General features: G+C 41.2%; 1 protein-coding gene across 3 annotated transcripts in view; it reads right to left on the reverse strand.

Moving 5' to 3' along the window:
- Nucleotides 1-15,244, reverse strand: part of Atp8a2 (ATPase phospholipid transporting 8A2) — a 574,910-nt gene that overhangs the window by 373,079 nt on the left and 186,587 nt on the right. For all 3 annotated transcript variants that reach the window (XM_036199222.1, XM_036199220.1, XM_036199221.1), the window contains exon 24: nucleotides 11,200-11,264. In XM_036199222.1, coding sequence (XP_036055115.1) covers nucleotides 11,200-11,264 — 65 coding nt within the window. The remainder of the gene's footprint in view (nucleotides 1-11,199; nucleotides 11,265-15,244) is intronic.

A 15,244-nucleotide genomic window follows, 5' to 3' on the forward strand; every position in this document is an offset into this window, starting at 1 on the left:
AACATTAAGGCAAAAACTTGAATCAGAAAAAGTAATAATAATATGAGGCCCTAAGTCAAAGACTATAAAGATTGTTAGAGGCAGACAGCAGTTTTCTAAGTCAGCAAAAGTGGAGGCCACCTGGGAGTGCGCCATGCAAGAGTGTGTCATAGACACAGCTGTGCAGCTGATGCCATAAAAATTGAAGTCACAGGTGGAAGCATCCTCCGGAGCCCAGGTTCCCTAAGCAACCTTCTGATAGACAACTCAGCTCCTCAGACAGTGTCCTTGGCCCCCAACATGACTTTCACTGTTAATCCCATTGCATCTGGCTCATGATATTTCCGCACGTTGTCAAGTCTGAATCCAACAGGGCAGACAGAGCGTACATGAGCATGGCTCACCATGGACAAGACATTCAGCTAGACAAGGCTTGCTGTGAAATACCAGGCTTCCTCATTTGCTATGAACATAGCAGATGATCCAAAATCATCCCCCAAAGTGTCCTGTGTCAAAGGCTTGGCAACTAACTGGAAGGTGGTGGCACCTTCAGGGTGTGAGGCCTGTCAGGACTGGATCCCCTCCTGCGCCTCTTTGCTTCCTGGCTGGCAGGATACAAACAGCTCTGCCTGACCCTGCACACTTGTCACAGTGGAGTGCTGCTTCACCACAGGCCCAAAGCAATCAGGCCAAATGAGCCTGGACTAATGCTGTGAGCCAAAATAAATATCCTTCCTCATAAACTGCTTACCTCGGAGTTTTTGTTTCCATGGTGACAGAACGCGGACTACACACCCTCTTAATCAATGGCAACACACCATCCTGTGTTGGCTCAGGTTTTCATAATTAAGTGTGCTGACCATGCAACATAAGCAACAGACATTTGCTTCTTAGATTCAAGGGGCTGAGTCAAGGATAAGGAGCAAAGCATTTCTGTGACTAGCAAGCTCTTCCCTTCCTGGCTTTTAGGTAGAGGATTTCTTGTTGTGCCCCTGTAATGGGTTTGCAAAGGGATGTGATGGTCAATCTACAACAGTGGTTTTCAACTTTCCTAATGCTGTGACTCTTTAATACAGTTCCTCATGTTGGGGTGATCCCCAACTATAAAATATTTTTTTGTTGCTACTTCATAACTGTAATTTTGCTACTGTATGAATTACAATGTAAATATCTGTGTTTTCCAATGGTCTTAAGTACTCCTGTGCATCATTGGACCCCCAAAGGGTTGCAACCTATAAGTTGAGAACCACTGACCTAGATTGTCAACTTGACTGAACTGCTGGGAGATTAGGGAAGTATATATCTGGGTATGATTGTGATGGCATTTCTAGAGATGATTATCTGGCAGTGAATGATTGAATCCCCTGACAGATTCATAATATAACAGCATTATCAGCTCATGGTGAAAAGTAAGAGGCAAGACTCAGTTAGAAGAAGTAGGCAATTGGGATTTGCCCTATAGGACTATGTCTTGAACTAGCAGTTTCCTATTTTCTCTTTCTCAGCTTCCTGTCTGCAATGAGGAACAGCATCAACTCCCACTGCCATGATGTTCTGCCCCAGAGCACAGGGCAGCAGCCATAGACTGGACTCTCTGCTCCCACTGCCACGATGTTCTGCCCCAGAGCACAGGGCAGCAGCCATAGACTGGACTCTCTGCTCCCACTGCCACAATGTTCTGCCCCAGAGCACAAGGCAGCAGCCACGGACTGAGCTCTCTGAAACCATGAGTCAAATAAGTCTTTCTTCCCCTTATCCTAACTGTGTTAGATCTTTGGTCAAAGTGAGAAGATAATGAACTGAATAATACCAGAGGGTCACCAAGGGCTCTCTTAACTGTCCCGCCTAAAGATGCTCTCTGTGGGACTAGGACAATAACTCAATTGATGAAGAACTTGTCTTGCAAGCCAGCAAATCTGAGCTTGATCCCCAGAAACCACATATATAAAATAACAGGCTTGGTAGTATGTACACATAATTTCAATGCTGGGAAGGCAATAGAGGATTTTTAACCTAGTGAGTTCCAGGCAAGTGAGAGGCACGGTCTATGAAACAAATATATGCATCCAAGAAATCAACCCCACCCCCTCTCTTTTATCCAACCCAAGTAATCTTTCACCTAGAATCTTAATTACCCTTCAAGTCACTTGTGCTATGGAGTTCATTCACTCATCTGCTGCCAGCTAAACTGAGGTCCATTTCAGTGTCCTTCTGTACATCCTTTCTGTTCTATAAAATATTGGGAGTACCAGAAAAGCTGAGGTGGAGACTATAAAATAACCACATTGGAGGCAGGTGGTCGTGTCTCTGGTTGTGTGACCCTTGAGAAGTTATCAAACCTAGCAGCCCCATGTGTGAATGCAAACACGCCACTGCAAGGGTTAAATTAAAACAACTGCCTACATACCAAGACCTTTTGGTTCATAAGTAATTTTATCTAATTTCTAGTTATTTAGAAGATCAACACAGAACTCAAAGTAACAGGTAAATGATACAAGAGCCTCCCCCGCCCCTTTAAACATCCTGTGGACTGAAATGTTAACAACCCACAGTTTGTGAAGGGCAAAGGCTGTAAGGAGACCCCCATCACCCCTGCTTCTCCAAAAACCTTCCCTGTTCACTGCTCCAACACACCGTGTTGGTTCCCACAAGAAGGCATAATTTTATAAGCTTTGAATTGCCTAGGCCTGTGTATTTTAAAACCCAAAGGGTCAATTAGCAGCTGCAGTGCAAGCAGTGTGGTAGCACTCATAATTTAAGACAATTACCTCCAGCATGCAGAAGCACAGGGCTGTGGATTTCAAGGCACATTTGTAGTATTACCTTTCTTCACCCTTTTATAAATATTTGATATTCTCCAAGACCGCGTTTGTTCTTTTCCAGAAAAGGATCAGACAGAGAGGTAGGAAGCTTCGCTCTCATTCACTAGCACTTCTCAGGGCTCTGGATCCAACTTCCCTGGCAAGGCTCAATCTTCTACTTAGTAAGGATAGTCAACCACTAGGTCCAGGACGGAGCTTGTTTTCCCTTCTACCACAGTTCTGACTGGCCACTCTTACCTTCATCAACTTCTTTGCTCCAAAACACAACTGCACAAAACTGACTGCATTAAGCCACTGTGGCTATGATTTCCTTATACCGGGGAAGAAAAACACAACTCTTTAGTATCTCTTGAGAAAATGTACATGCAAAAGACCTTACAGATCTTAGCTAACCCAAGGTTACCAAAGGCAACACACGCCTACAGATGGAAGAAATTAATTTTTAAAATCATATCCTCGGTTAAACATACAGGAGCTGAAATAGGATTGAAAAGCTGGAGAGGACCAGTCATCAGGAAAATTGCACCAATCACTTTATTCAGATAAATTGGCTATTTTTCTGCAAAGTAGCTCAGAGACAAGACCACCCCTGGACAAGTACAGTTCACACAGCTTGTGCTTATCCAACTAATAACAGCCAATCACTCACTTGATAAACATATGACTATGTGTATGCTTCCGTTGCTTTCAGAGCATGGAATTTTTTTAAATACTGTAATTTGTGCTTTGGAAGCACACTATTCCAACACTATGCTCTATCCTACCGTGTCTGTGCTTTTTAAAACATTAAATTATCTTGTTAAGATTACCTGGGTCACCTGATAACTTAGCAAAATATAAATTACACAGAGACGCACGCAATATGAGACAAAATGTTTGCCCACAGGTACAGTCACTGGAGGTTGTTACACAGTCACATGACGGCAGAGTCCATATTCTCCTTCCTCCTTTTCCTCTTTGCTCTTCGTAGTAACCTACAAGCAACGAGTAAGTGGCTGAGGAATTCTAGTCCTTCACCAGAGTGTCTTCCAAAGCCATGAGTACCATTACCTTGAACCCAGGACTAAGGGAACGCAAGCCCATGCTGCTTCTCCTGCAGAAGCATGGCCACCGGTAACACCAAGAGAGAGCAAGACAGTTTTCTATCAGGAAATAACATCTCCTTGGGGATTCAATTCAGAAAGTGTCTGAAACACTCACTTGGCACAAAGTATTTTAAAGATAAGGCTCTGGGTAGGTAGCTCCATGGTTAAGGGTTAGTGTGTATGAGGCCCCGAGTTCAATTCCTAGCTCTATGAGATTTCTTCTTCTATTGCTCTCCACCTTGGTTTGGAGAGATGGGGTCTTTCATTTTTCCTGCTGCATATCTCTAAATTGCCATTTTTAATGGTTAACAGCCAAATGTTTCTTTCAAATTATGCCACTAATGGCTGCCTTTAATTTTTCATCTCTTTCCTATTGGATGTAGTCAATGAAAGGAGAGGGTAGCCACCTTTGAGGGATGGAAAGGCTCATTAACATGAAACATCACTTAAAGGTATTGTAACTTGAGAGCATTGCAACTGAAATTATTATATTTGTAAGGTAGAATCTGCTAAGTAAATGACTGCTAAAGTTTTATACACAAGCAAAATTATTTACTCAATTTTTGTGTGCTGACCAGCTTTTACTGTGTAATTTGTGATCCTCAAAAAGACACCTTTAAAATGCTCATCATTACACATGGGTGAAGAGCACTGAACAAAGGAGCTTCCATTCCAGCAAAGGGGATAAGGCAAGCTGTACACCAGCATACAGAGCCAAAACACACCTAGTAGCTGATAACACTCTCCATGGAGAGCTACCTCCAGTGTGAGAAACAGGCGAATTCATAAATGGTTTGGAAGCAATACTATTTCACACTAGCAGAGCCTGGGCTATCCAAGAGTGAAGGAGGGCAGGCAAACAGAACCTTAAGGACAAGCTATTGACGCCCCCAAACATTCAGAGAACCTATCACAGTCGAGCAGTGCGTCACACACCTTGGCAGGATGCAGAGGCCTCCAGCTCCACTACTGAACTAAGTGTCGGGGAGAAGTGGAAAGATAGGCTCGGGACCTTTGGAGAAACATCCTACAACATAAGCAAGATCTGTGTACCTCCATGTCAGTCAATGGAAGTCCAATGTCCTAATGTCACCAAGGGGCAGACCCAGAGCAAAGAGAAACTGGCCATACTGACAGAAAGTGATTATTTAGGAAAACTATGCAGAAAATGGGCATTCTGTAAATTCGTATGACTTTTCTGGTTTTGACTCATATTTCCAAGTCCTGCATAAATTAAGAAATGGAGGGAAAACCCTTTCATCATTTCAGAGTCTGCATTTGGATCCTTAAGGAAAATCAAGATACACTTGAATAAAAATGTCTTTACTAATGAAGCCACTACTGTGTACAATGAATCTCCTCCACCTATTAAAATGTAATGAGTAATACAATGCTTTTAATACAACTTTACATGAATACTGACCGTTTCTTATGTTTTCCTCAGGGAGGTTTTCACTGAGACCCATTCACAGGACAAAACTAAGCTGGGGGGGGGGGTGCTCATGTATGTGGAGTGTGCTTGAATGCATGTGTGTATGCTTGTACATGTGTGTGCATATGTGTAGAGGCCACAGGTCAAGTTCAGGTAGTGTTCCCCAGAAACTGTATGGCTTCTTTTTTGAGACAAGACCTCTCATTGGCCTGGATGCTAAGCTGGCTAGCCAGTGAGTCCCAGGGTCGGGATGACTTTGCCTCCCCAGCTCTGGGATCATGCACATAAGTCACTGCACCTGGTTTCCAGGTGGGTGCTGATTGAACCCCTCACCTTACACATTGATCCATCTCCCCCAATCCCTCACTGTGGATCTCAAAGTTATCAAAGCTGGGGGAGAATTAGCTGTCACCGTTTCCAGTCTCGACAACAGAACAAATCTCTAAGCCCCTGAAGGGAATTTGTGTTTCATCAGCAATGTAACTTGTTCTTCCAGCCTTTTAAGTGACAAAAACTCATTTTTACATATCAGGACTGGGTTTGGTAACTGTCAACATTAGTGAAGAAACAAGCTTTCAGTCTGAGGTCTACGAGAACTGACAGTCTCTGTCCATAACCCCCTGGCTGGAGAGAATGTAGGTTATAACGTGTGTGCTTGACACCTAGCAGTACAGGACAATGGTGAGAAAGTTACAAAAGGGTTCAGGAAAATAAGAAATAGGAAACTAGATCAACAAATGGGCAGATTCTTAGGTTAATTTCTCCCCCCATGTTCCCAGAAGACGGGGACATGAGTCTAATCAGCAGCAATAGGTGACCAATACAACTTGGACTCCATGTTTTCTGTGTGCCTTCACTACTGTTATGGTTTGGTGGTGGTTTTATTTTTATTTTTTATTTTTTCTTGATTGCTCTTCTTTTGTGGGGCTTTACTACTGTTATTTGTTTGTGAAAGAAAGTATAGGAAACTGGGTGGGCAGGGAGGTGGGAAGGATCTGGAAGGACTTGGGGAAAGGAAAAGAATATAACAAAAATACATTGCTCATAAATTTTAAACGTAATTTTAAAATATAATAAAGAAAAAAGTGGGAAGGAAGAATGTAATTTTAGGCGCTTACAACACTCCCATGAAGGGCGAGCCAGGGCCATAACTTCTCCATATCCTCCCTTCCCAGGCTGCCCCACACTTCCCTCTGCCCTCACTTCTCAGCAGAAGCCCACTTTATCATCCCTCACATACACAGAAAGTGCTCTCTGATCCAGCAGTCTTGGTCAGCCTTGACAGTGACGTTTCAATCTCTCTTTCTATCTCAACTTTACAAACTCTCCGAGGAATGACAAGTTTTGGTCAGAAGTATTGTCAATTATAATTTATACCTAGAGGTAGCAAGACCAGGGATCTAAGTTTCAATAAATTACTTGGGGCCATCAACATCTTCAATTCTTGAGCACACTGAGAAGCCTCTGAAACTGCCTCCCTATCCATTCCTAGACATGACCTTTCAATTCCTAAACACATTTCTGTAAGATAGTTTCATGAATATGTTTACATGTCGGGGACATGCACATAATTTATAGACCAATAAGCAATTTCTATGGTCTCTAGCATGGAAATGCATGAATTAGTATCAACAGGAAGTCATCAAGCAGCAGAAGTCATTGATTAAACAGGCATTACGTCTGTGTGCACCACAGCCTGGATGCTGTACGACATGTGCACAGACCTCATACCCTTCTCCAGCTTCTTACATGGACACTGGATGGCAATGTGTGCGTTAAGATTAAAGAGGGAACACTCAAGAGGAAAGCTGAGGAGGGACTGAATCCCACACCAGTTTCCCAGAACTGCTCTAACTTTTCCAACTCAGCATTAAGAAAGAAAAACCAAAGGGAAAAAAATTAAACCTTGACAATTTCAATAAGGCACGTGACAAAACTCTGGCAAAAACTAATCAGTTAAATTTACCCATAAACACAATCACTATAGAAAGCCAAATCAAGATCCCTTCAAGGAGGAAGGATCAGCAAGAGAGCATCTGGTACTGTCTCTGCTCCTCAAGAGTTATGACAGACCATGCGTTTTCACTTTTATCCTGTCAAACTATCCAGACTGCTCCCTACTCATTATGTAATCCTGTCATTTCTCAAAGGAGATTACTAAAATACCAAATACTCAATACCAGTCACATACATCAAGTAATAAAATAAGTGTAAAAAAAAAAAATCAACTCCTGGAATTAAAACACAATGTTTACTTTTGTAAATGGCTTGTGAATAAAGAAAAGACAAAATCTACTAAACTATATATATATATTTTTAATTTCACATGACCACTAGATAATAACTATATTACTAAAGTCAAAACAATTAAAACAGAGGAAATAAAATGGTTTCTACATCCGGTTTGACATCGAAGTCTGCTATTTCCATACAAATGCTGGGTTTTTCAGTCCTGCTTGAGTCTGGAGGAGATTTATCAGTTGAATCTTGTCTTCTACTCAAACTCTAATTAAAATGAACAGTAAGCTATTTGTATGTCTGCAATAATTTCCTTTTCAGGGTACGCCAGACTTCAGCTTTATTCTGCAAAATCATTTTCAATTAGCTATTTAATCTCTACATGTTTGCTTAAAATCCACCTGCACCACCCTGGAGCCCGATCCCTGCTGGAGACATGGGCAGCAGCTGCAGGAGGAGTCAAGGAGCTATTATTAAGTTCAATGGGAGCCACATGTACATGGTTCTGACACAGTCATTTGTGGCTTATGACCCAACTCAACCTATTGGATTTGGCTAATTTAAAAAACAAAAAACAGGGATTCCTGGTGCTCATGACTGAGGCATAAAAAGTGAATGTTTCAGAGGCAAAACACCTTAGAACTGCTTCCATCCCTATAGATTCCCCCAAGCAGGAGACCGTGAGGGACATGGAGAACTTGAACAAAGGGAGGCTCCAGTAAATACCGCTCTTCAAATTTCTATTTCATTAGCTGGTTATGGAAGAATGGAGACAAGAAAAGACTCCAGGCTCATCATCTGGGTGGGAAAGAGAGAACTACCCTACAAATGACCACAGCCACACACCAGCACACAGCAGGCCCACGAAAGGGCGCCAGGACACACTGAGTCCACGATACTGAAAGAGAGGAGATACTTCAAGCACTGACTAGGTACTTCCTTATACAGCCCAGCAGACTAGTCCTGAATCAGAGGGAAGTGGCCCCCTGGGAACTTCCCCTCCACAGTCAGGAAGCAGCGCCACTCACTTTCATTAGATGATGCAGTCATGTGACAGAGAATCCTAGCACACATCCCTCATGTGCTAAGGTTTGAGGGTTCTGTCACTGAGGACATGGGACAAAGGACAAGGTGAGAGTGCCAGAACACTTTGGAGAGAAATTGAGCTCGTCTAGATGTATTAAATATAGTTGCATGGCTCCCTCTCGTCTGTAGGCGTGAACCTGAGAGATGCCTGCTTATGCAGCACTTAAGAACACATGAAAAGTGGGAAAACTTCCAAAATGTCTGCCACCAAAATACCAAACACGGTCTAGATCTAATCTAGCTGCCTGGAAAAAAAAAAAGAAGACAAAAACATGAACCGGACACACAAACTGCACAGATATCTCAAATATTATTTCATTGACATGAAAATCAAACATCTAACACGTTTACCAATAATTTAGACACATCATGGAAAATTATAAACAGGATTGAAAGATTTCCCCGAAACAACTGGAAAAAAGACAGAATGAAGGAGTTTCAATTGTCCTTAATGCTTATTTCTTTCAAATATACCCAGCAAGCAGTTTTTGATCCAAATTATGATTCATCTATTGCTTCTCTTATAACTTCTACATAGCCAATCTTACCATTAATTATAGGTAACTTTTTTTCATTTCACTCCTTAAAACCCCTCATCATAATGACCCAGGTACCTGCAGCATACTGTTAAGAGGAATGTGACAGGGACATGCCTGTGTTATGGTTGCCTTCCCAAAGAACTGTACTATCACTTCACCATGAGCTTTGATGGGTGATGGTTGGATTAGGTCTTGACAGGCATACTACATTAGCTTAATAGGGCTTACACCCCTGCCAGGATTCCAAGACTCTTCCTGGTGGTTAGCTGTGGGAGCCCACAGAGGCTCCCTAGTAAGGCCTTACTCAAGGTCAGAAAGTCTGAGCTTGCTTTGCCCAGCAGGGCTGCATAATAGGATGATTTGGCCAAAGGTGTGGGTATCAGGTGTTTTGAAGGGTCTACACTTGTTGGTACTTTATACCTCGCCCTTGGAAGGGGGAGGTAGGTCTTCTGCCCCTCCCTTTGCTGATGTCTAAAAGGCTTATTATGAATAAACTTAAGGCTGCTGGGTATTGAACCAAAGCTCTTCTGAAGCTATTCTCTCTCTCTCTCTCCCTCTCCCTCTTTCTGTCTATATTTCTATCTAATGTTTCTTCATTCCTCACTCCTCCCAAGAACCCTTCAATAGGTCGGGGCTGGTCCCCAACAGGTAGCCATAAATAAGTGCTGTCTTTTTCCTACATCAAGTAAAATAATTCTGTTTTTTTTTCTTTTCTCAGTTAATAAAGTTTTAAAAATGAAAGGATTTCCCTAACTAAAATGCATAATATACTTGGTAAAGAAAATGAATGCTTTTGTAGCATAATATATCTTCTTTGTACTACATGATTTGGTTTGCCAATCCTATATTAAAGAATTTTTCTTTTCCATTGCTGAGATTAATCGGATATTTTTCTTTGATACCCTGTCTCTATTGTTGTGGATCTGAAGGTTGCAACAGCATCCAATCATATTAGAAAGTGAGGTTTTCCGGTTCCACAGGTAAGTCTCTGTTCTTTGGGTAATCTATAAAATGGTACCGTAAGCCCCTGAGAGCTGTGGTGCTCTCCTTGCAGGAGACACTGTGAGCAGAGGCCCCACATCCCTACAGCTGCAAATCTGCTCTCACTTTTTATGTCTTCAAGTTCAATTTTGGAACTTCCATATTTTCTCTAAACAATTTCCAACTTTCTTTAGTAGAGGGGTTTCCTTACATTTTCTTATAGCCATACCTTTACATTTCCCCATTTTTCTCAGGGGACTTTAAGCCAGCGCCTTTGTTAGGATTTCTATTGCTGTGATGAAGCATCATGACCAAAAACAAGGATGGGAGCAATCCTCATGGCTTGCCCAGCCCACTTTCTTATAGAACCCAGGACCACCTGCTCAGAGATGGCCCCATCCACAATGGGCTGGATCCTCCCACAATGGTCATTAATTAATTAATAAAATGTCCTACAGGCTTTCCTACAGTCCAGTCTTACAGAAGCATTTTCTCAATCACGGCTCCCTTTTCTTCAGGGACTCTAGCTTATGTCAACTTGATATAAAAGTAGCCAGCACACCCAGGAATATACATGCCTATAAAAACACTCTGGTACCCATGGTGTTCCATTCTCCATGATCTGTTGGTGCAGAGGAATTAAGTGCATAAAACTAAGCAACTACCAGAACTTGACTATTAGCTATATTGGGAGGCATCTATCCAAAAGAACACCTTGAGGAACTTCCACTATCAGCCATAACCACTTCATGCAAATCATAATAGATGTCATTACACCATGTAAAATTTCAGAGTCAACAAGGCCAACCAAGATCAAAACTGACCCATTTTAAATGTTCAGTCCTATGGGAGTACAATATTACCAGGAGGTAATATTCTAAGCCCACAACATTTTGATGTTTAGAGATGAGGCTTTATGGCATCCATCTATAAAGACATACTAAATAGGGTAGGTTTACAAAAATTAAACTAACTGATAATCATAGTAAATAACTTACTACAGCTATATCTGATACAAAATTTGGGAAGCAACTTACATCTAAAGAATCCTCCTTCAACAGGATTAGGGCCATGTTCTGTGATACCAATCGACAGGAATACCCTGAAATGGAGAAGGGACAGCATGTTAACTTCGTTCTCGTGTGAATTCTCAGTTCAATGGCTGAGATAACCTCTCTTCTCTTTTAAAGGTTTATTAATTTTTTTATTCATGTATTGTGAGTGTATGCACACATGTGTGTGCAATACCCAACCTGTGCACTTGAGTGAAAGTCAGAAAAGGGTTTCTGGAGTCCTCCTCTACCACTTTTCTCCCATTTCATTGAGATAGGGTCTTCCCTGAACCTGGAACCCCTTCTTTCTCAGTCAACAAGCCCCAGACATCCTCTTGTCTCCACCACACTTGAAGCTGAGGTTACACATATGCAGAGACCCATCTTACAACCTTCCTCCTCATGTCTACCTTGTCCCTGTTGACTAGAAGACCGGGGGCATAAGCCTAAACTCACTGTGGACCTTGCAAACAGCCTAAAGAGAACATGCTGGTAAGGTCATTATATCCAATGGCTAAAATAAGTACTTTGCCAATTTTCTGTAGGATTGGTTTTTTTTGTTTTGTTTTGTTTTGTTTTGTTTTGTTTTTCTGTGCTCTGGCTGTTCTTGTATAACATTAAGACAAACCTTGGTTTACCTAAAATAACAGCAAACAGTTTTAGGAGATGAGTGGAATCTATGTTCCTAGTTAGCATAACTACTGCATAAGCAAGATCACCTTTTTCTTATGTTAGTAAGAAATTCTCAAATGTTTAATTAGCTGGCAATTCTCAAAAGTTTCAAGGAATACTAGTATACCAAGGGAGTCCTTCTCATGCCAAAAGATCAACACAATCTCCACTTAAAGAAGGAAAACTAAATTTAAGTTAAAAAAAATACAGATTTAAGATGAAAGTATTTCCAATTAGAATCAATGATTTCAATCTTGTCCTTAAACCAAACTACCTCTCACTAAGGATGTCTGACAAAGCCCCAAAGAACTTTATTATTTTATATTTACCTAAAATTAAATTATATGCAATGCATTAAAGCACACACACATACATATATTAAAAATGAAATCATGCCTTCTGGACTCCCCACAAGAGTTATAGACATCAAACAAAAACTCCAGCATGATGCATGAGCAAACTCTGTCTGAGTTGTTGAACAGGGTAGGCCAAGTGACCCCCAAAACAATATAGGCTATCACCATTGCCCTCAGTTGCCTCTCAGAGGTTGAAAGCAACTAAGTTCCTAGTGCTGATGAGCACACATTTCCAACACAAGACTCAGAAGTTCAAGCTGGATCTAATCTGAAAGCCTCGTTCCTGCAGTCTAGCTTCCATAGTATCAGAAAATACTATGTAGTATCCATGTGGGGGAAACAATCAATAGTCCTATCTAGCTGTGATGCCAATGAACTGTAACGATGACCAGAATGGCAAAATACCCTTCAAAGTGCAATAGCGGCACTCATATCTCGGCAGTCACCAACGGCTGTCTATTTGGACTTAGCATCTACCTGAAAGGAGAGAAATCATGGCTGGTAGAAGAAACCTAGCTAACTACCTGGGGTTAATGAGGTCATGATTCTTAGAAAAAAAAATTACTACCCCTTACAGACACAAAGTAGAACTCAAAACAGACAGAAAATAAGACCAGGAAGATCTTTTGTGGGTTGTTTTTTGGTTTTTTGTAAACAATAAACATTTTCACCTGTTTATTTTGGAATGTACACCTTAAACTTCACTCAGGATTGTCATTTTTTAAAAAGAAATATTTGGTAAAGTACCTCAGATGACAAATTATAAAGACAAAAATAATGGCTTTTGATAAAAAATATTTTTGAAGCCATATCCAAAAAGTGTATTAATTATACAAAGAAGTAACTTGGAATCTCTCAAGGTAACATTTTTTTTTTCAAAATAAGTCATTTTTATTTTATGCACATTGGTGTTTTGCCTGCATATATACATACGTCTATGTGAAGGTGTCATATCCCCTGGAACTGGAGTTACAGACAGTTGTGAGCTTCCATGTGGGTGCTGAGAATTGAACCTGGGTCCTCGGGAAGAACAACCAGTGCTCTTAACCACTGAGCCATCTCCCCAGACCCGAGTAACATTGTTCTTAAAGACCAAACTAGTACAGAGTGAGCCTCTTGTGCTTGAGACTAGTTACATTTCAGATTTCATAGGTTATTTTTAAGTATGTGTATACAAAGCATACCTTAATTTTTAAATGTTTGCACACATTATTGGTTGAGCATTTCCAGTCAAGAAGTCTAAAAACCAAAATGCTTCAAAATCTGAAACTGATCAGTTTTGGACTTGGGAGCTTTTAAGATTTTAAAACTTTGGATTAAGGTTGCCTAAGGTGTTCCCGGTCTCAGGTTCTTGACTTCTGGCCCAGGGCCTATGTAAAGAGATTGCAGAGCTCTCTCAGAACCTGCCTTTAAAATGGAGGTGGAGAATGCAGGGCATGGAGCTGTCTCACCATTCCAATACAAACACTGTGTTTATATTATACCAACTTGACATCGAGGTGCTTAGAGCTTTGGATGTCCATGTTTTATTGGCAGCATTTTCTTAGTGGAACACATCAGAAGAAAAGCTCATTTGTAGATTTGGTAACATTTGTTATGTTGGAGATTGTTGTGTAGTGATATTTTATTTGTGCTGAAATGTGATGATATTTTATTTGTATGTTAGTAAATAAAGTTTGCCTGGAGATCAGAGGAAATAGCAAGCCATTTTAAGTAAACACAAAAGGCAGGCAGTGGTAGCACAGGCCCTTAATTCCATCACTTGGCAGGTAGGGTCTCTGTGTGTTAAAGGCCATACTAGGGAACAGAGCCAAGCGTGGTAACACATGCCTTTAATCCCAGTACCAACCATAGAGACCTGGAGGTATGTACAGACAGGCCTCCAGGAAGTGAGGTAGATGGGCTAAGAGCCAATGAGAGGGCAGAACAGCAAGGCAATAAAAGCCTGGATAGACAGGAAGTCGTGGCATCTGGAAGCTACAGAACTGGTGAGGTAAGGTGGCTGGTGGCTATTCCTATTTCCCCGATCTCTAAGGCTTTCACCCCTATATTTGGCTCCGTGTTTTTTATTTAATGAGACTGCTTAGAAATTTGTCTACATTTAGCATTTGTTTATCTACATCTATCTATCTATAATTTCTAGAGCCAAAAATCAAAACTTTTTAACGTGTGTGTGTGTGTGTGTGTGTGTGTGTGTGTGTGTGTGTGTATACATTAGAGGATAACTCCCAGAATTCAGTTCTCTCCTTCCACCATGTCGGTTCTAGGGATCATGTGGGTTCCAGAGACAATTCAAGTCATCAGGCTTGGCAGCAAGCACCTTTACCCCCTAAGCCATTTCAGCAGCTCTGAAACTCATTTTTACAGCCCTTGGGTTTGAACCCAGAGCCCCCACTCTAACGCTCTACCACTATCTCTTCTACCAGCTGCCTCATTTCTTTTTAAGTATATTTTCCATAATACCTTAGAAATTAACCTAGTCAAGTTAAGTTCTGGTATATATAAATATCTTGTGAGCAACAGTGATTTATATGGATAAATGGCCATCTTGCCTATGGGGGCCGGATCTTACAGAGCAGGAGAACTGGAAAGTCTCTTTTTTGTTTTTTAAGCTTAAAATGTTAGCATTCTAGATTGTTTCCAGCTTCTGGCTATTATGAATAAAGCTGCTATGACCATAGTTAAGCAGGTGTTCTTGTGGTATGGTAGAACATCCTTTGGGTGTATATATATATACCAGGAGTGGTATAGCTGGGTCTTGAGGTAGGTGTCCTTTATGTTACAGAAGATTTTCAGTTTCACGAGGTCCCATTTATTAAATGTTGGTCTTAGTGCCTAAACAATTGGTGTTCTGTTCAAGAAGTTATGTCCTGTGCCAGTGCGTTCAAGGCCATTCCCCACTTTCTCTTCTACCAGGTTCAGTGTATTTGGTTTTATGTTGAGGTCTTTCATCCACTAGGCACTCTGTACATGTTACAGTTGTGTAGTTTGGTCCTCTTGTG

The sequence above is a fragment of the Onychomys torridus genome, chromosome 9, assembly GCF_903995425.1.
Source record: "Onychomys torridus chromosome 9, mOncTor1.1, whole genome shotgun sequence".
NCBI lineage: Eukaryota > Metazoa > Chordata > Mammalia > Rodentia > Cricetidae > Onychomys > Onychomys torridus.